Genomic DNA, 24,360 nt, shown 5'->3' on the forward strand with positions numbered 1-24,360 from the left:
AAGTACCACGGTATTTAAAACCATACTCCTGAGGCATTACACAGCTTGGATGAGGTGAGTGAAGATGTTCTGTCAGCACAGGTTTTGTTCAGCCCTTGGTCATCTAAGTCTGCAAGTATGAAATGTCTAACATCTGCTGTTGAAGAAGAGGCCAAACAGATGTGGAAAAATGTGGGAAAAAGTATTTTTCTGACTGTCTTGATGCTACTTCAAAGAGGGGGGAAAAATGAAAAAAGCAGTAGAGTAAAAAGTAGACTTCATGGCTGGGTTCTTCTGGAGCTTCAGAGGGGATATTGGGGAGGATTATGTAGCACTGCCTAAAATATCTGGCTCTGGGGAAGAAATTCACTCTGTTTGGTTCAGCCTTCTGCATGCTTATTGATGGCATCCAAAAGATAAACCACACAGTTTGCTGTTTGTGTAACAGTATCAGCACAGTACAGAAGAGGTTTTGTAACAGAAGGGGATTGTAACAGAGATGCATGATTGTGGTTATTTTGGCCTTGTTCTTCGGAAGTGCTGGTTTGCTACCAAGTACTAGTACTGGCCACACATAAAATACCTGTTTCCAGATATTTAATTTTTTTTAAAATACTTTTTGAAAATTAAATTTTAAAACTAAAATGAAAACCTTGACCTTAATGGCAGCTGTAAACTAGTGCTCACAGGCACTTGCCTTCTAATCTTCAAACAAAATTTCCTGCCCTTTCCTGCTGCTAACAGGGATTTTATTCCTGACAACAGCTGCTGCCTATCCGAGCAGCAATCAAGCAAATGTATCAGGAGTGGTTGGAGTGCAGAGTATTCCATAAGCGGAACAGCCACGGTGGCCCTGTTCTCAGAGCTAACCCGGCTGAGGGAGCTGCCGCAGCTGTGGACAGCTGTGCACTTCAGCACAAGGCAGGTTCGTGCTCCCAGGGAAAGCAAGTTGTCCCCGGTCCTCACCAGCTGATATCAAATGGCCGCCAGGGTGCTTCCCGGGAGCGCTGTTTTGACGTGAAGGGACTCCCTAAAGCAGCAGGACAAGCTGCGAAAGCACAGCAGGCAGTTCAGGTTTCAGGAAGTTCTCCTGGGTAGAATAAACCCCATAGCAGTGCAGGAGTGTGAAAATGTGAACGCTGTCCCTTATTTTAGCAGACATCCCAGTTCTGGAATGTGCCCCGAGGTGGCACTGCTGCCTTGCAGCACAGGGATGCACCTGTGCATGTGCAGAGCAGCTCCCGGTTTTGGACACAGTAATGTCAGTGCAAGAGGCAGGAGGGAGGTCTCTCCCAGCCAGGAAAGCTGCAGGTAGGAGCAGCCAGGAGACAAGTCCATGGAGCAACTTGGGCTACAGCAGAACACTCTGCTGCTACAATCGATTTTCTAACTCCACACTGCTTCCACCCAGACATGGGAAGTGTCCTCCCTGTACCATGTCATGGTTTATGAAAAATAAAGGTTTGCATTCCTGAAATCCTGGGAGTTCACTGTGTGTTTGCCCCCACGGCTGTCCTTTGAGAGTCCTGGGCGTTAGCTCATGGCTCTGCTGTGTGGAAGAACGGTTCCTTGGCTTCTGGCATTCAAGCACTCAAATCCAGGAAGGCCACTCTACTCACCCATCAGCATGCCATGGTAGGGACACTTGGAAGGATTCATTCTCTGGAGTAAGTGTCCACACATTAACTCAGGATAAATGTGTAACCACACCTCAAGTCCTAGAAATGAGCATGACCCTAAACTCAAAACTCAGCACCCAACTGCATACAAAAAAGTGGCTAGGTGCTAAAAAAACATTCTGGGGGCTTCTGTGCATCTGAGAAAAGAGTCCACTTTTCCAGAAGTGGGAGCCCATAACCAAGGTCAGATCCTGAAGGCCACAGATTCTGCAAAAATGTCAATGCTGGGGTGATTCATGCATGTAATACTCATCCAAGACTGCCTGACTCGCTGTATTGTGGAGGTAACTCACAGAAACTGTATGGAAATAGTTGTCCTGGTGAACTCGACTAATGTCTACCCCAGAAAGCAGCTGAGGATATTTTGGTAAACTTTGTCCGAGGCAAATGGCACAGAGGTAAATTATTGACATTGTTTCTCTACATACCCCTGCCACCGAGTGGGAGCAGGAAAATCATAAACCACAAACAAGAAAAAAACAGAATCTGTGAAGCTACCTGAATGCTTCCTTTTGAGAGGAATCTGGTGGAGAACTGGGAAAAGGGGTTGCATGATAGCTGGAGCAAATTATACTGAGGCAAAAACCAATCAGACTGTCGAAGAAGAGTAAATCTCTCCCCAGTTCCAACCTAGCTCAGCACACTAACTCAACACTCAGTGTTGCGGGAGAGAATGCAAGCTAGTGGTTGAGCAGAAAGCATTGGATGTTCCATGCAGGCTGATTTTGATTTTGGAAAATAATTCAGGAATTAATGTAAGAGACTGGGGATGAGGAAGGCAGGGGGAGGGGGAGGTATAGGGACGGCTGTCAACATCAGGCCAGCATAATACGGCACCGTATGAATATGGTCTGACCAGATGGTCTAATTAAATCCTAAATGACTCGTGGGGTAAATGGTAGGCGGGTCAAAGCAAAAGCTACTGGCTTTGTGCAGAGGGTATTTTGGTTTCCCCAGTAAAAATATTAACAGCATCCTATTGGAAAAGCGAGATGAGGCACTGACTAGGAGAGTGCGTGCTGCTCCTGTCCCCTTCACTAGGACACAGAAACCCTCAGAGGAGCTGAGCTTATCAATGCAGACCCCTCAGTTCCGGGGGGCACCGCAGTAATAACAGCAAATGTGCAGAGCCGCGCCACACACGCAACTCCAGGCTCTACAGGATTGAAGGGAAGAGCCGAGGCGGGAAGACCCGCACCTTGTCGCGTCCACAGGGGAGCAGACGAGGGGTGCCCGGCACGTCCCTGCCGTGCGGCCCCGGAGGGCGGGCGGCCGCCATCAGCTCCCGCGGTCCCGCCCCCCGCCCGCGGAGCCCGGCCGGGATGGCGGCGGCGCGGGGCCGGGTGCTCTGTCTCTTCGACGTGGACGGGACCCTGACGCCGGCCCGGCAGGTAGCGAGGGGCGAGGGGCTCTGGGGGCCGAGGCCGGCGAGGCGGAGCTCGTCCCGCCGGCTGCGGCCTCACCCGCTGCTTCCCCGCCAGAAAATCGAGCCGGAGGTGGACGCGTTCCTGCGGGAGCTGCGGGAGAGGGTGCACATCGGCGTGGTGGGAGGCTCCGACTATGCCAAGATAGCCGAGCAGCTGGGAGAAGGGGACGAAGGTGAGCGCGGTCTCCCGGGGGTCACCTGTGCCCTATATCCAGCCCCGAGGCTGCCCTTGCAGCGGCTGGCCGTGCCCAGGCGGGAGCTGCTGCTTGGCTCCCCGTGTGAGGAGGGCAGGCAGGGATGCTCCAATCCATGCCGGCTCCAGCGTCAGATTTGCACGAGCTACCTCAGAGCTCTGACAGCTTCACCCCACTCTCGCCCCCCCAGGCAATTTTCGCCTCCCTGGTGCTCCACGGTGGGGTCCCCGCAGGTTCCTCATCACGTTCCAATGGGGGCATGAGGTAGAGTAAGGAGTGGGAGGGCAAGGAGGCAGCAGCGCCTGCCTCCTCCTCCGTGTTCTCCTTCTCCGGCATGGATGACAAGCGCCACTGGGCTCCAAGCTCTGCCTCCCACTTGGTTAGTGGAGGGAGGCCGAGAAATTCCCGGCTGAGGCTGATTGCTGAGTCGCCAGTGCTGCGTGTCTGGGTTGCAGGGGGGGCTGGAGTTAGATAACCAGTAACCACATCACCTCAGCAGCCTGGCAGTGGGGAGGGCACAGCAGAGAGCAGAGTAGCACGTATGTAGTTGACAGCATAACATTTCTGAGTCCTTATCTTTGTCCTGCAACTGATTCAGCCCGTGACCTCAGTCAGGTCGTTTCCCCCTTCATGCGTCACCTCCCCACCCGTGAGCAGAAGATAATCTCCTCATCCACTTTGTGGAAAGCAAGCAGCATAGGATGACCAGTAGCCCTTTGCAGAGCACAGAACCTATAAAAAGCACAGTACTAAGGAAGCAAGATGGCTCACTCAGTCCTGATGCCAGTCCTTTTTGCCCCTTTTCCCAAGCAGTAGTAATGTTTCCTCTTTTTTTTTCCCCCCCTCTCAGTCATTGATAAGTTTGACTACGTCTTCGCAGAGAACGGCACAGTGCAATACAAGAATGGGCAGCTGGTCTCCAAGCAGGTATGTCCATGAGCCATGGCTCTGCTGCCCTGTGCACCGTGGGGAGCAGCACCTGCCCTACCCAGGCCAATGGGCAGCCTCTTCTCCCCAGTTGCTACCTCTTCCAGGTGGGCTTCATGGAAGCATTCAACATTGCCACTTGCCCTTCTCTTTCTGCAGGCCATTCAGGACCACCTGGGGGAGGAGCTGCTGCAGGATCTGATCAACTTCTGTCTCAACTACATGGCACTGCTGAAGCTGCCCAAGAAACGGTAACAGCACGTGTGTGCGAGTGGAAGTCATGACACTGATTTCTGGGGAGCTGAGGTCCAGATCCATCCTAAAAAGAGCTGATCTACAGAGCTTGTCTTGCTCCAGGTTTTATCTTAGCATCCAGAGGCACTATATCACTGAGTTGGTCAGCAAGGGCAAATCATGGATGAGTGTCTTTGAGTTCTGGAGTGTCTGCACTATGTTTTAGCATAATGCCTTCTCTTTTGCCCCTTGGGTTTTCCTCCCTGGGAAGCAGGGTGCAGCCATCGTGTGTATCTCATTTAGGACAATGGTACCAGCTTGTAACTGGACAGGACATCAGGCATCACTGGTAGTATATGTTTCCAATCAGGCAAACAATGGACCTTAGGATGGGAAGTCCAGCCCCTGAGCACACAGTTTCACATTGTTTCTAATCCACTGTCGCTGGCTGGCCCTGCTCTGCTCCCTCCCCTGTGTTCCTCTCTGCTCTTCTCCTTGAGATCCAGCAGCCAGAGGCTGAGCTGGGTTGGTGCACCTTTGCTGAGGGAAGACCAGACCAATCCAGGACAAGAAAAGGTAATCTTCCATTGGATCAGCTCATTCTGTTAGCACAGAAAGAAAGAGAGAGAGAGAGAGAGAACCTATGGCATGGAGGTGGAAGGGGGTAGCAGGAGGGCCTCTTTCAGGGGCAGCTTGCAGTTAAAACAGCCTGGGTGCAGGGTCAGACCTCACCTCAGACCGCAGTTTCAAGAACATCTGAGCCACCCAGGGCTGTTGGGAGCAGCAGCTGTGCCCCACCCTTGCCATGGCTGATTTTTTCCCTGCTCTCCCCGTGTTTGTATAGTGAGCCCAAGCAGGTGAGCCACTGGGTTGAAATGAATTTGGCAGAAGTTGCTAAATTGTGATCCAGATTAGTTGCTTAATATGAGTCTCCACATGGCAGTAGAAGGACCAGTGAGAGGGGCTAGGATGGCCCCTTGCAACAGGACTGCTGGCAGAATGGGCCCCCAAAAGCATGGGCTGAGTCCCAGAACCCTTGGGGCTGTTTGGTTGCCTCACTGCTGTCTGGTTACCCAACAGCCTTGGTGGAGTTTCAGCTCCCAAGTAGCTTTGTGGATTTAGGCTTATGGGATTTCTAACAAAGCAAGGATCACATCTCCTGAGTCCTGGCCTGGGCTGTGAGCTACCAAACCCTCAGTGCCACAGAGATGCTGCTCCTGGGCTGCAGGCATGGCTGCCTGTGTGTTCATCCCATGATGTTCCTCACTGTGTCAGGAGATAGGAGGGGGAGAGTTTCTCCTCCAGACTCAGGGTGGTAAGCACTTTATCACAGAGAAACAGCAGGCAGGGCTGGGAGGGACAATAAGTTCAGGGGTCTTCAGCTGGACAGGGGTGGGAATCTCCCTCTCCAGCACAAGAATTTCAATCTATTTTCATGCTGGCAGGGCTGCCATCCCCTGTTGTTTCTGCCCCAGCAGTGCTGGGATAGCTATCTGACCCCTCTATAAACAAACAGAAGTAGCTGGGTTTTTACCAGAGAGAAAAGAAGGGACCAGTTTTCTGCCAGCTCAGTTTCAGCTTTCAACCACCCCACTGAGGAAGCAGCTGAGAAGTGACCCCAGCACAAGGTGAGGGTGGCAAGCAGGAACTGGATCCTGTCTGTGCAGGCTTAGATAAGAGCTGCAGTCAAAGGTGCAGGGGTCAAAAGAAAGATAAAGACCCTGATTTGTGTCCCTTGAGGAGACCCTGATTGCTCCTCAGCCTGCTGCTGGACATCAACAGCGAGTTACGCTGACCTGGGCCATCCCACTGCTCCCAGGTACTGCCAGCTTCACCCAGCCCACACAGCATTTCTTAAGAGCCTCATGGGGTAGAGGTGCCACAGCCTCATCAGGCAGCTGGACCAGGCCAGGCAATAGCTGTCCTTGCAGTTATCACAGTATTAGAAAATGTTACCTGTCATCTCCCCTAAGCTCATTGCTTCCAGCCTATCCCCAGGGCACAGAGGGACTATTTATTTCTCTTCTTTCACAGCCTCTTTTTATAAAACTTTTAGCTCCTTGGACCTTAAATAGTTGTTGATGCCCGATCTGTGTCTGTTGTGAAGCACCCAGGAATGGGAATGGCTTCTCTCCTCCTGCATGTTCTCACAGAGCCTCGCTAAGCAGCCATTCTCCTGGAAAGGCTGTTTTTCTCTCCCTGCCCCAGTAATCTTGTGCCTTTGCCCCCCCACAGAGGGACCTTCATCGAGTTTCGCAATGGAATGTTGAACATCTCCCCCATTGGTCGCAGCTGCACCCCAGAGGAGCGAATCGAGTTCTCGGAGCTGGACAAGGTACAGGGGCCAGACCTGGGCTCACCCTCCCCTTGGCTGGTTTTGCATGACCAGGTTTTATGTGCTCCCCCCTCCTCCCAAGGAGAAGGAGGGTCCAGCTTCAAGCTGTGCACTTGCAACAAGGTGGAGACAGGGCTGGGAGCCAGGAAACCAAAGAGAAGACACAGATGAATGGAAGAAACTTGATTTTGTTGGGGACCACCAATGCAAGGGGGTGGCAGGCAGGATTCCCTGTACTGTGGGAGAGCCCCAGGGAATAAGGCAGTTATTTAACAGCATTTACATCCTCATTTACAGCACCCAAAGATAGCCCAGCAGCTGTCTTCTCTCTCCCACTTCCCCAGCCCCAACAGAGCTGGAACTAACTTTGGAAAACTGGGCTTTCCAAACTGGGAGGGCCATGGCAGATCTGCTGGGCAGATCTTTAGAGGATTTGGCCCATGCTCATACCAGTTTCCACTTGGGGAAGCTTTCTTGGGGTTGAGGAATCAGCTGGTCTTTGCAAGGCTTTTTAAGCAAAGCTGGAGGCTTCAGGTTATGAACTGGGCTGTGGGAAGCTGAAGCAGTTGTATTCCATTGCCAAGGAAGATCTGTGACCTGCTCCTCCCGGTGGAGTGAGCTGGTGGCCTGCTTGGTCACTGGGCAGGACTGGTGGAAGCTGGCTAAATGTCATGGCACTGGGGCCCAGTGCAGGTGGGGAGAGAGCAGAGTTGCCCAGCAGACAGTTTACAGTGGATTCTGGGAGAATGTCAACATGTAGTTATTCAAACCCTCTTTTCTTCCCCTTCCTCCTTATGCTCCACAGAAAGAGCGGATACGGGAGAAGTTTGTGGCAGCCTTGCAGAGGGAATTTGCTGGCAAAGGCCTGCGTTTCTCTCGAGGTGAGCAGTGAGGGCTTCCTTGGCTTTGCCTTTGTCATGTTTCCCGTAAAATTCCGTGGAGCAGGAATCCCAGCTGTTCCCTCCGAGTGTCTGGAAAGCCTGGGAAGAGCAGAAGGAGCTTTTAGTCCTGGAGAACTGCCACAGGGGAGTCACGTTTGCATCCACAGCATCTGCATCCATGCAGAGAGTAAGCCGTGCTGCAGACTTCCCTCCCTGGGAATCGGCCAGCCAGCCAGGTTTCCATCCCATGACACTATCCCTGCCTTAATCTCAGCTTGTGGAGCCCACTGCTGCCCATTGGATGTGTTCTGGCTCAAGCATCAGCAGCAGGGTGGCCAGCAGAGCCCCAGGCACGTGCACTCTTCTCTAGGAGTGAGCCAGGAGCCTGATGCATGTCTTGGCTCTGGGGTTTTCTTGGGACAGTTGGCTGCAAGGGAGACATCTTTCTTCCTGGAGGAAGAGCTGACAAGGGGTAAGGAGTTTGCAGCTCCCTGCCACTGGCTTTTGTAGGGCCAGCCACTTCTTGGGATGGTTCTGACAGCCAGCTTACCATGGGTGCAGAGCTGAAGGAGGGGCTTGAGCAATCCTGGGTGTCTGGCCAGGACAGGGAGAAAAATGAGGGTGTGTAAATTGTGGGGATGATGTTGGAAGAGGATCCTCTGCAGAGGTGTGAGATAAGAAGGTTCCATGTGGCAGCCCAGGCAGAGGGCAAGGGGGTGGTGAGGCTGAGGCAGTGGGTCACAGCCCAGGCCCTCTGATCCTCCAAGAGCTTTTCTCTGAGAGCCTTGGCTTGCCTTCAGCATCCTGCCAGGGCCATCCTGTGCGGTCCACAGCACTGGCACACCCTGTTTGTCACAGCAGAGGAAGACAAGGTCCCTGCTGCTGTGTCCCCTCAGGCATGGGGTGTGAGAGCTGGACAATGGGCCTTTCTCCTTGGGCTTTGGGAAGCTGCCATGAGGAGCCCTGGGCTGTTGTATAAAAACATAAAGGGGAGCTGTGGGCCCCCTGCTCCTCCACAAAGGAAATGTGGGCTGTCTCAGGTCAGGCATCTGAAAAAAGGGCGTGCAGAAACGTGGCTCTTCTGCCAGGCTGGCTCCGTGTCCCTTCTCCCTGGCTGTGGAAGATTCAAGGCTCAGAGGTGGTGGGAGGTCTCCCTGCAGCCCCCCAGGCCCCTGGTCTACCTCGGGGAGTAACAGTGCTGGCTGGTTCACACTATCTCTTCTCCCTTTGATTTCTTACCTGCTCCAGCTGGCATCAGGAGCCCCCTTCCTGCTGCCCAGCTCTGTTTAGAGGGCTAGAATGCATTGAAAGGCAGTGTTTTCTACAGGTAAATGGCTTTGGATGCAAAACAAGAGTATGTCACCAAGTTTATCCCCTGCTGTGATGCTGGATCCTGCTGCAAGCCTGGGGCCATCCCCACCCCTGAGCTCATAGGGCACTTGCTCCCATCCTTTTCACAGTGTTCTGTCCAGTTTCTCTGCTCCAAGTTGGAATTACAGGCTCCATCCCCATCTCAGGCTCCAGGGAGGCTTGGTTCAGGATCCTCAAACTAACAGGGACACTCCAAACAGCCAGGAAGGGGAGGTACATGGCATCAGGACATGCATGCTTGAACCTGGTGTGTCAGTGCCTCTCCTTCAGTAGGAACTGACCCTGTGATTATCTGCCTACTCACCCTCTTCCTTAGAGAGGTGGGATTATTATTTAAGAAGGAGAGTGTGGAACTCCAGGATTTCTGGTGGATTTCTCTCTGGATTGCCTGGAGAAGACAAGCTGACTGGCAGGAGGTCACACGTACCAGCTCAAACCCCCGTACCTCTGGCTCTGAGTGAGACCTACATGTACATGTGCCCTAAGCTGCAGGCTTTGTTTTGGGAAGATCATGTCTCCTCTCTTGGTGCTGGGACAAGGGTCTCTCTGCAGCCTGTGGGCACAGTGGGGCAACTTGAGAGGATGGGGAAGGTGCTGCCTCCAAGCACCCCCAAAAGGCAGCAAAGTTCTGGGGTAAACTCTGCCTGGTCTAAGAGCAAGGGCTGGGAAGTTTGTTAACCCTTGGTGGCTGTGGAAGTCCATGTCCATATACATGTTCTCTGGGAAAGCTCCCTTGCCTTGTGTGTTGGTCACATGTGACTTGGTGCCTCTCCAGATGCTGGCAACCCTCACTAAACTCTTGTGTCGAGAGGTGACAGGCCAGGGTCGTGCCCTGATTATGTCAACGGGTTCACGGTACCTCCATGGCAAGGTCCTTGATCAGTGTGCAGAGACAGCATGCAGGAGACCCCAGTCCCTGCACAGGAGGGAGCATCAGAAGAGAGGTTTTAGAAGGGCTGGAGATGCCTAGCAGGAGCCTAGGAGAGAGTTTGGTGCCAGTCTCCAAGGTCATTGTTCCCTGCTGGGACACAGAATGTGCTGGTGCTATCTGCAAGGCGTGATCCAAAATCTCCCCCCAGAAGATGCCTCTCTTGAGAAGACCCCTCTGATTCCTGCTTGCCTGCAGGGAAGCTGTGCTAATGTCACCCCAGCCATGCTGATGTCACTGCAGCCTGTTGTCATAGGAACAGCCTCTGCCACTGTCCTAGCCATGTGCCGAGAGGAGCACCAAGGCAGAGCTGGTGCTTGTGGCTGCAGTTTGGTGTGGGGACTCCCCCCTGACATCCAGTCCCCTCCCATCCTCCTGCCCACCCCGGGGTGGGGGGACACCCTGCCAGCTCCCAGCAACATTGTCTGATGCCCTCCCTTCTCCTGGCAGGTGGCATGATCAGCTTTGATGTCTTCCCAGAGGGCTGGGACAAGCGCTACTGCCTCAATGTGCTCGACGACGAGAGATTTGACACCATCCACTTCTTTGGGAACGAGACAACCCCTGTGAGTATTTCCCATGAGCCCCACACATGGCTGCTTTCTCTCCTGCTGTGCCATCATGGGTCTTGTGGGTCCCACTGGTGCCAACACAGACCTTCAGTGGTGTGAGGGGGAAGATGTTGCCCTGTGCTGTGGGTTTGCAGTGCTCTCGTGACAGCTCTGCTGGCTTCTGGGGAAATCACCTTGGATTCACTGTGCTGGGAAGCAGGTCCACCTCAGCATTGCTTTCTTTGCCCCAGCACCCTTGGAAGGGCAGCAGCCACTCCTGTGGCTGGCATGACTCACAACACAAGCCCCCAGCACTTAGGAGAGGACTCCTTAACAGCAGGAACAGCTTCACCTTCCCTTGAGAGCAGTGGAGGATGATGCTTCCTTACTGCTGTAGATCAGCTTGGTCATCTACTCAGCTCTTCCCAGATGCTGGCAGCCTCTGCTCCCCAAATGTGCCCATCCCACCTTCTGCTAGCCTCTCCACAGGCAGGGCAGGGGTTAACCCAGGCTCCTGGACAAGCTTTGCTGATCTGGGACCTTCCCCATCTTTTCCATGCTCCTCCCCTGGCACTGAAGAGGGAATCAAAAGGGAGGGAGCAGAGCTCCCAGCTCCCCACAGCATAGAGCAAAATGTGGGTTCATGGATGAGCTTGTTCTGGCAAAACCCTGCTAATGCTGTCCCTATTTTCTATTCCCCTGCAGGGAGGGAACGATTATGAAATCTATGATGATCCCCGCACTGTAGGACACAGTGTCCAGTCCCCCCAGGACACAGTCCAGCGATGCCGCGAAATCTTCTTTCCAGAAAGAGCAAACGAGTGCTGACTGCCCGGTCCCTGCAGCCCTGCCCCAGTCCCACCCTCCCCCCACCAGGAAAAGCACCTTCATTTGAGGAATCTGCTCAGGGTAGACCAAAAAAACCACTTGACAGAGCTGGTCAGGATGTAACAGTGAGTGTAGGTGGGTGGGTGGCAGGAGGGGGTCTTGGCTGAGCAGCCCCTCAGTGCTCCCTGTGGGTGGCTGGGGGTCATGGCACCAGACTCTCCTCGCCTCCAGAAAAACTTCTCTTGACAGTTCAGCTGTGGTGGGCGGTGATGCAGATACTTCTGTGGTTAGAAAGCATTTGAAAGGGCCAAAGAGTGTGTGTCTGTCCTGCGGCTCCCTCTGCTCTTCTCTCCTTTTCCACTCGGTTTCTCTTAACACTTGTGCATGAGGGAACATGTGGCTCGCCTTCCTCTCCCCCTTGCACCTTGGCCAGAGAGGCTGGGGCTGCTGAGGCTCGAGGCATTCACCAGAGCTCCTCTGAGGTAGGAGGCCAGGAAGGCTGTTTGCTGAAAGCCTGTGGTAGGAAGGAGTAGCTGAGATCCCAGCTTGTTGCACCATTGTGCTTTCTGACCTCACCATGTCCTTCCCCTCAGTGCCACAGTGTGCCAGTCCCTCCCTGCAGATGACCTGGGAACTATAGCTTTGACATGACTGGGCTGCTGCTCTGAACTTTGCTCGGGTGCATGAAGAAACCAATTCTTCTCTTTTGCTTACAAAAAACACCTAGAGTTTATTCTCTATATTATTCTCTATTTTCAAGTCAGACCTTGCCTGTCACAGGTGAAGGATCCTGGCGCTTCGTGCTATGGAACAGTTTGGGTAGAAGGCTTTCCACTGGTCTTCCTGCTCCTGTGTCCATTGGGCATCACAGAATTTTTAGGGTTGGAAGGGACCTCTGGAAATCATCTAGTCCAACCCTCCTGCCAAGGCAGGGTCACCCTGAGCAGGTGACAGGAATGTGTCCAGGTGGGTTTTGAATGTCTCCAGAAAGGGCAGCTCCCCAGTCTTCCTGGGCACTCCCTGTTCCAGTGCTCTGCCACCCTCAACATAAAGAAGTTCTTCCTCATGTTGAGGTGGAGCTTCATGTGTTTTAGTTTATGGCCATTGCTCATTTTTGTGTTGGTGGGCACCACCAAAGAGAATCTGGCACCATCCACTTGGCATCTGCCTTTAAAATATTTATATACATTAATGAGATCCTCTCTCAGTCTTCTTTCTCTAGACTAAACAGGCCCAGCTCTCACAGTCTCTCCTCATAAGAGAGATGTGTCCTTATAAAACCTTACCCAGGGCATTTGTAACACACCAAGTCCCCTTCCCTTCCCAGTGCTCAGCTTTCCAGAGCTCAGCTTTCTCTCAGCTGCCAGGGACATTTTCTGCGGGGGCCAACACCAGCCATACTTGGTACCTGGAGGTACCCGCTCAGCAGTGCCCTCCAAGCTTGCTCTTCCCCCCATCTCACCCCACACACTCAGTTTACAAGCTCACCTTTAGGGAGACAGGATGTCCAGTGCAATTGTCATATGTCCTGTTCCTCTCCCTGGATCTTTGTGGGTTGCAAGCCCACATCTCTCCTTCAGCCTTTGACCTTCTCCCTCACATTGTCCTTTTATTCCAAGCATTTGCATTGTGGTGTGTGGCCACAATGGTGACACATGTCCTGACTTGGTGCCCAAAAGGAGCTCAGGGATCCCCGCCAGGGAGATGTCCTGCTCGTAGCCCCCCAGGGTACACAGATCTGGTGTTTGTGGACCTGGAGAATGTTAGAGGTTCCTACAAACTCTCCCTCATTGTTCCCCAGGAGTCTTTCTCACCCCATCCCTGCTGGTATGGCACTGCCCCATCTCTTGGTCCTGTTTTCTCTGCCCTTTTTCTTCTGTTCTGAGTTTCCTCATCATGGCTCTCCATTTTCCACTGGCAGCTGGACTGCAGAGAGAAGTTCCTCAGCTGGCAACCGCCACCTACGCAAGGCTCCACCATCCTCCTCAGGCGAGAGACACTGGTGCTTCTAGGCCCAGGGCAGGGCTCCCACACTGCCACGGGCAGAGTCCCTGGTGGCCCTTGGCACTGCTGTCTGGCCCCAGGAGCAGGGATACTGCATGACCAGTGCTGCTGGGGTGCTGTCTCCTCCACCTGACTGCACCTCCTAACTACAACACATCAGATCTCTGATGCATTTGCATGAGCACAGCAGTCTGCCCAGCATCCAGAAATCCCCAGCAAATCCACAAATTCCTCTTTCTACCCAGGAAAGATTTCTGTGTGGGAGAAGAGGACCTGTTGGAGAAACTTGTATGCAGGATACCCTTTGCACAGGTCACAGGTTTTGGCCCTCCACTGCAGCCTTCATGGTGGAATTGTGTTTTGTGATTCCTTCCTCTCTGTTTCACTGTGGATCAGGTTATGTGTGAGTCTTGGGGAGTTTAATTTTTCCTGTAAGTCTATTTATAGCCAGCAGGACCTCTAGAGAGCTTAGTGATGAGTGAAGAGCAGGGTCTGGCCCTAATGGCATGGGGCACCGTGGTGGCCTTGGGGGCTGAGGTGACTTGCACCTTTGAAGGGAAAGGCATTTCATGCCTGTCCCTGAGACCCCTTTGCCGTGATGCTCCTCTCGTGGTGGGTGCCCACAGCATAAGTGGAGGTTTCCCCCATGGATGTGAGCGAGCAGACGTGGCGGGCCCCATGCCCGGGACTGCCTTGCTGTATGGATCCATATCAGTGTGAGATGGGCAGTTCCTGTCTGGCTGATGACAACTGTTAAATGAGAAATTTATTTAAATACACAGATATGTATATTAAAAAAATTAAAATCAATCCTATTAAAGCCACAACACGCAGCAGTTGGAGGCAGTGTGTGCTTTGTGCTGGGCTGTGCGGGGTGAAAGGCAGCCAGGCAACAGGCAGGACACGCTTCAAGGTCCCCACAGCAGTGAGGGACCAGCCCCACTCCTGGTCACTCTCGGTGAGCAGCAGCCTCCTGTCCCAGGCTCACAGTGTGGAGCATCTCCAGCCCCCATCAGGGACCTACTGTGGGTGAGTCCGTTTTGATGTCTGGGTAAATTCCTGGGTGCTCCAGGTCCTTTACTGGAGAGTCACTGTGACACATGCACACAGGACAAAGAGCCAGGGTGGGCAGGGCTCATGGGAAAGTCACTTTTAATGGTTTATTGCCAATGTTACAAAGGTTGACACATGGTCAGACAGGCGGGAACCACACCAGAGTTGTAAAAACACCAACAAGTCTAGGGTTTTAGTTTATTTTTAAAAAAAATAAAATAAAATCCAACAGTTTGCCTTGGCCAAGCTGACTGCATGTCCTGGGGATGCCTGGAGCCTGAGCCACAGTTGCCACAGCCCCTGGGAGAGCCAGGCTTCGGGTTGGCAGTGAGATGGGCTGGAGGGTCCCAGGGCAGTCCCCACACCAGCATGGGTAGTTCTCCCGAATCTGCAGGGCCCAGCCGTCCTGTGTGGCACCAGCCTTGCTCTGCTGCTCTCCCCACTTAGCCCTGTCGGCAACAGCGGCAGCAAAAAATGTGGCAAACACCCGACTCCATCCATGCTGAGCACCAGCTGCTGCTGGCCCGGTGCTCTGGGGAGCTGCCCTGCTCGGGGGGAGCTGCTGGCACCCCATTGTCTCTAACCCTGCTTTGAACCCCTTAAGATGCTGGTAATTCTTGGAGCATCAGCACCATTTCCCTGGGGTGAGCTCAGGACCAGCCCCGTGCATGTTGTCCCTGCCCCAGTGCCCCCTGCCCTGTCGCTCCCTGGGGCTGTGGGAGCCCACCTGGCCAGGGTGTGGCAGAAAAGACCAAAAACAAAGTTTGTGCTTTGTATACAAGACCCTGCCTACACCGAGGGGCTGGGGAGGAGGTGGCTGCAGTCACCCCATGGCTGAGGCTGCTCAGACCCCTCAGCCCCTCACCACCCCAACAAGCTACAGACATGCACACACACACACACACGCATGGGAAGGGGGTCCCCAGGGGGGCGGGGGGCAAAAGAAGGAAGGGAAAGTGTCTGTCTCCCCAAAACCATGTCAGCACTGAGCCAAGAAAAGTGCAATACTGCCAGGCAGCAGTGGGGAGCACAGAGGTGCCAAGTGCCCCCTGCCCCGTGCCCAGGTGCAGCTCCCCAGACACAGCACCGAGCGCCCCGGGTGCCCTGCCAGCAGTTGGCTGCCTCTTAAAACTAAACTTTTGCTTTCTATAAACCAGCCCCCTCCCTGTGGCACCGCTGACCTGAGATCTTGTGATGGAGGGATGTGGCTCAGGTGGGTGCTGTGAGCTGCCAGCGATGGGGATGGGTGTCAGCCACCCAGACCCCGCACAGTGATATGCCACCACCCCACACCACCCTGTTTTGTTCCTCCTTTGTGGGAGCATGTCCCGCTGCTGCTGTCCCACTGTGGACCGAGTGGGGTGCCCATCTTGCCAGAGTGGAGTTCAGGAGGATGAGCTGAGCCACCCAGCCTCTCCCCACCCCCTCCTGCTCTCAACACCTGCTTCAGCCCAGTAGAGCTGGAGGGCTGGGGTGTAGGACTGGTTCCTCTGTTCCCCATGGGCTCAGGAGCAAGGAATGGAACATGGGGCTCGGTGCTGCCCCCGGAGCTGGGGGACAGTCAGGGAGGGCTCCACTTCCCCTGTCCCCCTCGACAGACACTTACAAACACACACAGAGAAAGGAAACCGTAACCTTATAAAAGACACTGAACTCAAACGCCTGCATGTTTGGGGGCAACCCCGGCCCCGCTTGCCGCCTTGGCTCCCCACACGCCCCTTGAGCGGCTGGGCAGGCTTGCTCCATGGGGCTGAGTGGCTGGCGGCCCCCCAGGGCGCCTAGGAGCCGATGATCTGGCCAGACCATGTCTCGTGCTTCGTGTGAGGCGCCAGGTTGGTGAGGACCACCTCCACTGCCTGGAACTTCTGGTTCTTGGGAGGGATGGGGCAGACCTTGTACGTCACCTCGTCCCCCTCCACTGGGACGTACTCTCCCTCGATGCTGCAGGAGAGGAAAGGAGAGGTGGTGGTGGTGCCACAGCCAGGAGATGGACCCCTGCCCCAGACCACCCAGAACAAAGGAAGGCACTTGACCAGTTGTGCCTTGGAAAAGAAAACCCACAGGTGATGGAGGACAAGCAGAGACCCACGTCCACCCCATGGAGATATCCACACCCCAGCCCACAAGTCTCCAGCCCCATGCTGATGGCATGGCTCCCCTGGGATCTTCCAGCACAGCACAGCCCTGGGACTTACTCAGACACATGCACAAAAATGTCCTCAGTGCCATTCTCTGGGGTGATAAACCCGTGGCCCTGGGAGCGAGAGAACTGCTTGCAGACGCCCTTGAAGATGGGGCCAGCGGAGGCACGCGCTGTCCTACAGGAGGAAAGGGAAGATTTTTCACTGGCGGCGCTTGCCCAGGAGGTGGAACAGGGAGAGATTTTTGCCACGAGCACGATGGTTCCGGGCAGTGGGCTTGGTACCCACCCACAGCACTCTGGGCAGGTGTGTGTGGTGTTGCTGGGCACCGCATTGGCAAAGTGCACCAGGTGTAAAGGGCTCTGCAGGCACCGCAGGTGACCACGGCTCAGTCGGACAGTCCCAAACCCGCCAGGTACTTACGCCGAGTAGGTCCTGGTCCTCTTGGTGGGGAGGGGACTGGGCAGGTCCCGGAGAAGGAGGTTGCCCCGCTCCCAGATGCGGCTGCCCTCCCGCTGGAAGGGGAAGGTGGGCCACACTGGTGACTTGGGGGAGTGTAGGGGTGGCACTGCCGGCGGGGCGCTAGGGTCCGATGACATGGTGGGGTCAGTGGGCTCCTCCGTTTTGGGATCGGGCGGGTGGGCAGCAGGAGAAAGGATGCCCAGGTGTGTGGGCCTACTGCTGGTGACCTGGGGAGCAAAAGGGACAGGGAGTTAAAGGGCCTTCTGTGAGGCTTTTGGCACAATTTGCTGTCAGAAATTGTCCCTTGGCTCCCAGCCATTTGTGGGAGCAGGGAGCATGCTGCCAGCCTTCAACAATGGACACCAACCTCCAGCACCGGGAATTGCCCCAGGAAGCCTGTCCCAGCTTGGAGTCACCTGGGATGTTCCAGAAAATCAATGCCAAGGGAACAATCTGGTTTGTTCAACCTTTTAGTTTCCAGGATAACCCCACATGTTTGAGACAAAGTCACTAAAAAGCACAGCCTGGGAAATGAAGCAGGGGAGCATGGGCTGCCACAGGTCGGGACCACTTTGGGAAGGATGCCCATGCAGTGCCAGCATGCCTGAGCCTCCAGTCCTAGGCTCTGAGAACTTCCCCCATCCTGAGATTTCTGATAAAAAAGTGAAGAAAAAAGGCTGAGACAACAGGTCAGTACATCAAGGTCAGGGGTCTGAGATCTACTCAGCATAGAAGGTTGCTTCGGCCCCATAGGATTTAGGACACAACCCCAGCCCCATCCAGCACTCAGGCACATTCCTATAGGAAGGAGCAGAATGTGGTGAGGCCAGTAGCCCTCATACCCCTCAGGCACTTCAGCTGAGCCACTACACAAGCACAGCCTCTTGCTGCTGCCATCATCAGGCTCCAGTTTCTGAAGGCATCATGCCATTTGCAAGGAGTTAAAGCCCTAAAGGGCAGAAACCCTGCCAACGGAGCAATCACAATTGTGGACACTCTCGTCCTTGCTGAAGCACCCCAGCATGAAATTGGAGGGACTGTGCATTTTTAAGCCTCCCAGATGCTCTGATGTGTGATGAGCACTGCAGCTGCTTGCTCAGAAAGGCCTTGCTCTGTTGATTTTTATTCCAATCCGTTGCTGCATCTGATATTGGTGCCTCTGTCCCAGGGTGCCCCATGCCAGGGGTTGCTTGAGGGCACCTCCCCCTGGGTGCACTGGGTGCTCACCCATTTCCATGGCTTCTCAGGCTCAGGAGTTTCTATCACCTGGTGTTGAGGAGCCCAGTATCCCATGGAGTTACCATCCCCTTCCCCAGCACCCCATCCACCCTTTCCCACCCCACTGGGGCATGCAGCATCTTTTGGGACAACACCTGCACACACCAGGAAACACAGAGACTATTTAATTTCTTTTCTGACTCACTATGGCCTTTTGAGACACCAAGGCCCTGGGGGGATGCACAAAAGGGGGTCACCTCCACTCTCAAATTAGCAGGCACCAAGGACAGGAGAAAAGATTTCTAGAGCAGCTGAAGTTTCAAGGAGGGACCAGGCAATTCCTGTTCCACTCACCCACCTCCACTTTCTTCTTCTGCCAGGGGATGTGCCTGCCACTGGGCCCCCATGGCTGCCAGACTAGCTTGGATTCTGCCATGGGATGCTGCCCATATGGGCCTCAGCCAGCTTCCTAACAGCTCCCCTCTCTCAGCCCTGCAGAGCTTCACCCCAGGCAGTAAAGGCCACACTAGAGTCCAGCTTCAAGCTAGAAGCCACCACGTTTCTCCTGCCCTCTGAGACAACTTCCAGTTGTGGCTGAAAACCCTCCAAACCATCTTTCCCTTTCCTGCCTCCCCAGGACCAAACCCTTCCTGTGCTCCTCTCCCCCATGCAGCAAATGGAGCATGCACATCTGCCTTTGCTCCACATCCCACCCCACACAGGGGCTGCTCAGCTCCTGGCCTGACAGGCTCAGCATTTCCTGCTTCCATGCCCAGGTTCATTATCTATTTCCCCCAAACCCTGGCTCAGCATCTCCTTCTCCCATTCCCAGGCTCAGGCTCACCATCTCCTTCCTCCATGCCTGAGGAGCTCAGAGAGGCTCAGAGAGCACCCAAGTGAGACACCCCAAAGCCAGACCAGACACCAAACTGCTTCACAGCTCCCATCTGTACCCCCATTTGACCACCCTGCCTGTGCTGGCGAGCAGCCTGGCCACTCTAAGACAGCAAAATGTGATGTGTTCCCCGTGCATTGCTGCAGGGTTTGTCACCTTCCCAGGAGGTGTCAGGATTGGAGGAGTGGGATGATTTGGGGGAAATGGCCCTCAGTTCTCTGTCACATCATGAAGCTGTCACTATGCAAATGGCCTCGCTGTGGTGTGGTGAGCCTCCTCTGTGCGGCTTTCTCTGACAGAGGAGGCCTTTCCGTTCCCCCACCAATTCAGGGACAATGGAGGGTATTTAACCTGAATAAGGATGCTTGGAGCAAACTATTAGTATGCTGAGGGAGTCGGTTGGCATCCACAAGGGGCTGGAAAAATTGAAGTTTCCCAGAGGCAAAATTAAAATAAGAGGCAAGGGGGTGTGCAGGAGGGGGAGCTTGCAGGGACAAAAAGATGTGGGCTGGTGAAGTGGCAACCAAGATTGGGTTTGCCACAGGTTCACCTGTGGGACCAGTGCAGGTTCAGGTGCCCTGGAAGGCTCCCTGTTTTGGGAAACAAGCGATGGTGAAGAACAGGAGCATGCTGGGCACTGCTGAGGAGGCAGACTCTGCTCATGAGAGCTGAGGGCAGCAGCAGAGGGTGCCCTTCTGGGCTGCTGCTTGCCCCCAGGAGCTGAGCTTGCTCCTTGAGGGAGAACAAGTGAGATGCAATCCCCCACAGGCACTCTGAGGTCTCTCTGGATGGCCCATGGGGTAGGGTGTAGGGTGGCAGTTCACTGGCATAAACACAGGGACAGGGCACAGCAAGGCTGTGGGATCCCCATCCTTGGTGGATGCACTGCCTGGACATGTCACAGAGCTGCCTGCTCTTTCTCCTTGGAGCAGGGGCTGGAGCAGAGATCCCTGTCCTGGGGCCATGCCGAGGCTCCCTCACTCAGCCAGCAGCACTCTACCCCTCTTCAGCACTTGGACTGAGCATCCCAGATTTTTGGTCAGCTTTGTGGTGCCCAACAGCTGAATTCCTGGCTTTGGTGGTGCTGGTGAAGCTGAGGCTGAATAGGAGCTTTGGCACATGGGGACTCCAGGGTCATATCCTATCTCCCACTTCATTTAAATCCCTGCTGCAAACAAAGGGAGCGAGGAAATCAAACTCAGGGCAAAAGCAGGCTGAGAGAAGTGTGGGGACAGAAGCATATCTTCGCCTCCTCCCCTCCCAGCCCAGACACAGATCAGGGAAAACCTCTACTGTCCTCCTTCCCTCCCTGCTCTCCACCTCACCATCCTCTCCCCAGCCATTTCTCCACAATGCAGCCCCAGCAGGGGACAAGGAGGGAGCACCTCGGCACAAGGGGCATTTTCACCCTCCCCTCAATCTCCTGTGGTCACAGTAACCTCTGCTGGGGATGAGAGCATCTGTCCCCACCTCAGGTCTCTCTCGCCTGGCTGACACCACCCCACGACACTATGTCCACCCCACGCACGTACACAGTGCAGGGACCAAATCCGGGTCACTTGAGGAATCAAGCGGAGAGACTGCAGCAGCCCGGCTTTGCCGTGGGGCATGGGAAGCCTTTCCAGCGCAACCACCCTCCGCCGCCGGACCTCCACCTGGCTCCTCCCCGCCTCCTCTTGGTGGCTTTGCTCCGAGGGTCTCCCAGGGTGACAGTCCTCCGAGCCAAGGAGGAAAGTGGCCGCAAGCCCAGAGCTCCCTGGAAGGAAGCTCTTTATAAAAAAACACCTCCTGCCCTGTCCACCTTCCCTCCTCTCCAAAAAAATACATCTCAAAGCCAAACCCCAGAGCCCTCTGGTGACAGGGTCTTCTTTGGCAGCTGAAGCCAGCTTTGCTTTTATATTTTTTGGAGGGCAGGCTCCTGAGCAAGCGGAGCTGACAGTCAGGAGCCCTTGCAGGCGGAGGCAGGAAACCCAGGCCAATTAAGGCAGACAGGCAGTAGACACATCAGCTTTTATCTCGAGATCCAAGTACCCCATTCATCAGCAGGGACTGAAAGGTCTGCGGTTTATCAAATAAAATCACTGTCTGTCTCCCCTTCTTTAAAGCCAAACACATTGACTTGGGTGCTGGCTATGACCTTGTTTAACTAAACAGCCTTTCAAGGCCCCCTAGAAGGGGGGAAAGAGGCTTTTGAAGAGGCAGCAGCCTCTGTCTGCCACTCCCCGTTCATTAGCGGCAGCGAGGAAAAAAAAAAAAAAAAACAAAAAACCTCACGCTCCCCCGCCCGGGCGGGGGAATACATATTTAATTAGCTTAATCGCCCTCGGTGAGTCGGCCCTCCCGTGCGGCGTTTCTTTGTGCTCCTTCCCATCCGCTGGAACCCGCGGGATGCCCAGGATGCATTGGCGGATGGGTGGCCGCTCTGCTGGCGGCCGTCACGCTCCGGCTCTGGACGTGACCCTTGGGCCGGCCAGACCATCGCCTTTATGGGCAGTTCCCTTTCACGCCGCCGCTTCTCTTTGTAAATTTTTGTAAATCCCGGCTCGGATGCTGCCTGCCGCCACACTCGGCTCTCCCGAGTGCCGCTGCTCCCCCCGCCCCAGCCAAAGAGCTGGAGGTTATTTTCTCTTTGCTGCCTTTTGCACCAATCTCCAGCACGGGCTCTTCCATGCCACTCTCCATCACGTTTTCTCCGTCCCTTGCCGGGGCCGGTGGCCCCAGTTCAAGAGTCAGGTTTACTACCCCTCTAAATCCGCCCCAGTAGAAAAAGAGGTCTCTGTATGTCAAAAAGACGCGCCACCTCCACGGCCAGCTGCCAGCAGCCATCTCCTCGCCCCGTGGAGCACAGAAAGCAATGCTCTGGCCCGCTGCCATTCTCGGGGAGGCTGATGCCCCCCCAGACCTAGCTTGTCTAGACACAGGCTGAAACAGAGAAGAGCTACACCCCTCCAGACGCATGAGCGTGTCCCCAGAGCTCGATGCAAAAACAAAAATCCCATTTTTCGGCTGCTGGGCATATTCACCTGCCGAGGGACCTAACAACAACACAGTGGCCAGCAGAGATCCCAGGGGGGCTGCCATGAAGGGCAGGAACCAGCTGGGGAACCACGATGGCTCCAGGCAGGGTTAACCGCGAGCAGGGCCACCGCAGCGCTGGCTGGGCTATGTTTCTCCATCCCTCCTTCCTCGGAGAAGGCTCACAGCCTTGGTGTCTGGGAGATTTTTATAAATGCTGTCTCTGTCCGATGCTAATGAAAGCCTCTCAGCTCCCCCCTCTCCCGTTTTTGGTTATCAGCTCATGTTAAGAGTTAATTACCAAACAAAGCAATTTTCTCACCTACCCTGCCTATTACAAACCCCTTCGATGAGACAAATTACTATAGGAAAAATAAAACTAGGCGGTTTTTGGGCAATGCACACTGAGAGCATCCCCTCCCCAGCTAAACCAATCACACTCCCAACTCCAGAGATGTTTGCTGAGATAGTCTCGCCTACGATACAGCCTGCTTAGCGCTAAAATATGAATGTCACCTTTATGGATTGATTATAAAAAGCTCCCTTAGTCAGTGCTGGGCTGCCCAGTTCTCAGGGAGGCCATGAGGCAGAGCAAGCAGGCTGACAGATGCAAAGGAGAAGCAAAGGGAGAAACCATCATGGAGGCTTGATTTACCTTTTAAGCATGTATGGATGATCGTCATTCCCAAATAACAAGTTTGTGAGATTTGTTAGCTTTCTTGTGAAGGTTTTTATTTTTTTTTAATTAGCATAGCATATGTTCAAAGACCTGGCACAAACATCGTCCGTGTCCTTCTTTCCTCCTTTGTGGATCTAACTTGCCATCGGCAGGAATAGTGCAGCCTGTCCAAAGAAATCCCAATTCCAGCTCCCATCACTATCAGCCTACTTTAATAAGTCAGATTTTTCACAAATTGCCTCCCGCTCACCCGGCAATCAGAGAGCTGGATCCCAGCTGAACTCAGCCCTCCGTGGCAAAGCCCTGGATTATTTGCCCCCAAGCCAAAGCAGACGTGCGGCATTGCCGCCGCCACCCCCAGGGGAGTTATTGTTCCTGAGGCTGGTGGGGAATAACCAAACCGGAGGAGGGAAGTCACGCTTCATCCTCGCACCTCCCCACCGTCAGAAGGAATAAGCAGGTTTCAAAGAGAAAGGTGGTCCGTCAAGTTGAACCTCCAGCTACAATAGCCCGGGCGCGCTGCATGGCCATTGTGCCTGCCCTTACTCACCTCCTTAGCAGCGACGGGCTCCCTGGAGCTGCGCTCTGCAGAGCATCGGTGCTCGGAGGGGCCGGACGCTCCTCCGCTACCTTGCGAGGAGCAGCGGTCTCGCCTGCAGCCCGGCTCCAGGGGGCTTTCTCGGCTGGCTGCCTGCCGGCTGATGGATCTGCGGTATCTGATGTGTGGATGATGTGCGCCTCGAACACACACGCATCCGCACGCCTTCCCCTGACGTCAGGGCCGGGCCAGGGGGAGCGGGCAGGTGGGAGGGATCAGCCTGGTCATTTCTGAGCTAGCTAGGCTTAAAAGAGAAAGTCTGTATGGGGGGCCGGAGGTGACGAGGGTCGGCCCCGGGGGACTGCATCGCTCCGGTTGCGCAAAGTGACGCACATCGGTGGCACGGCCGGACGCAGCGGGGCAGCCCCACCGGCTGTAGGGACAGCAGGATGGGGTATGCACTGCAGGCAGGGATGCAGTCAGGGTCCCTCACAATGGGTGAAACCTCTCCCCCGTCACCCCAAGTCTCACCGGTGCCCTGCAGCCGCTCTTCCCGCCAGCCCAAGCACCCCTGGGTACCAGAGTCACCCCCGGTGCAGTAGGAGAGAACAGGAGGCACATGCCGCAAACCCATCCTACTGCCCCACTCCCTCCGGGCTCACAGCCAGCCATCGCAAACCCAGGCGCTTTCTAAGGGTCCCATTTCTATCAGAGCACTGTGCCCAAAGAGCTTTCTGTTCTCCCCCGTGCTTGTGTGACCGTGCTCAGGGGAGCCACCTCCGCGGGCAGAGGCCATGCCATAAATTGGCCTGAGACTTTCTCTAGTCGGGGTGTAGGGCAGGGGGAAGAGAGCAAAATCGTTTGCTGATTCCACTGGGGATTAGGGTGAGGAGTAATGGGGTTTAAATTACAAAGAGCAAGATTGATGTTAGACATTAAGAAACACTTTCTAACAGAACAGACAGTTAATTACTCAAGTAGATTGCCTGGCCAAGCACCAGGGCCTCCACCACTGAAGGCTG

The 24,360-nt window shown here is 54.6% G+C and overlaps 2 protein-coding genes across 3 annotated transcripts; one reads left to right on the top strand and one right to left on the bottom strand.

Moving 5' to 3' along the window:
- The first annotated feature begins 2,938 nt into the window (after positions 1–2,938).
- On the top strand, positions 2,939–14,624 carry PMM1 (phosphomannomutase 1). 2 transcript variants are annotated; one of them, XM_033514813.1, is made up of 8 exons: positions 2,939–3,049; positions 3,140–3,257; positions 4,129–4,205; positions 4,365–4,456; positions 6,675–6,774; positions 7,580–7,655; positions 10,405–10,520; positions 13,255–14,624. In XM_033514813.1, the coding sequence occupies exons 1-8, from the start codon at positions 2,981–2,983 to the stop codon at positions 13,468–13,470; spliced, it is 864 nt and encodes a 287-aa protein (XP_033370704.1). In that variant the 5' UTR covers positions 2,939–2,980; the 3' UTR covers positions 13,471–14,624. The 2 variants fall into 2 exon arrangements, with proteins under 2 accessions (XP_033370704.1, XP_015483488.1); XM_015628002.2 differs by lacking the exon at positions 13,255–14,624 and adding an exon at positions 11,211–11,458.
- On the bottom strand, positions 14,473–22,819 carry CSDC2 (cold shock domain containing C2). Its single transcript, XM_033514814.1, is given in 5 exon segments — positions 14,473–16,331; positions 16,586–16,708; positions 16,955–17,220; positions 22,638–22,679; positions 22,682–22,819. Coding segments are annotated over 5 exon segments (717 nt in total). The 5' UTR covers positions 22,805–22,819; the 3' UTR covers positions 14,473–16,168.
- Positions 22,820–24,360: the final 1,541 nt, after the last annotated feature.

Source organism: Parus major, chromosome 1A (genome assembly GCF_001522545.3).
Source record: "Parus major isolate Abel chromosome 1A, Parus_major1.1, whole genome shotgun sequence".
Taxonomy (NCBI): domain Eukaryota; kingdom Metazoa; phylum Chordata; class Aves; order Passeriformes; family Paridae; genus Parus; species Parus major.

Excerpts from the sequence above, each read along its gene's own strand:
- PMM1 (XM_033514813.1), top strand. The coding sequence starts at position 2,981 with ATGGCGGCGGCGCGGGGCCGGGTGCTCTGTCTCTTCGACGTGGACGGG. Across the intron at positions 4,206-4,364 it reads GGCAGCTGGTCTCCAAGCAG|GCCATTCAGGACCACCTGGG; the intron begins GTATGTCCATGA and ends CTCTTTCTGCAG. Across the intron at positions 6,775-7,579 it reads AGTTCTCGGAGCTGGACAAG|AAAGAGCGGATACGGGAGAA; the intron begins GTACAGGGGCCA and ends TATGCTCCACAG.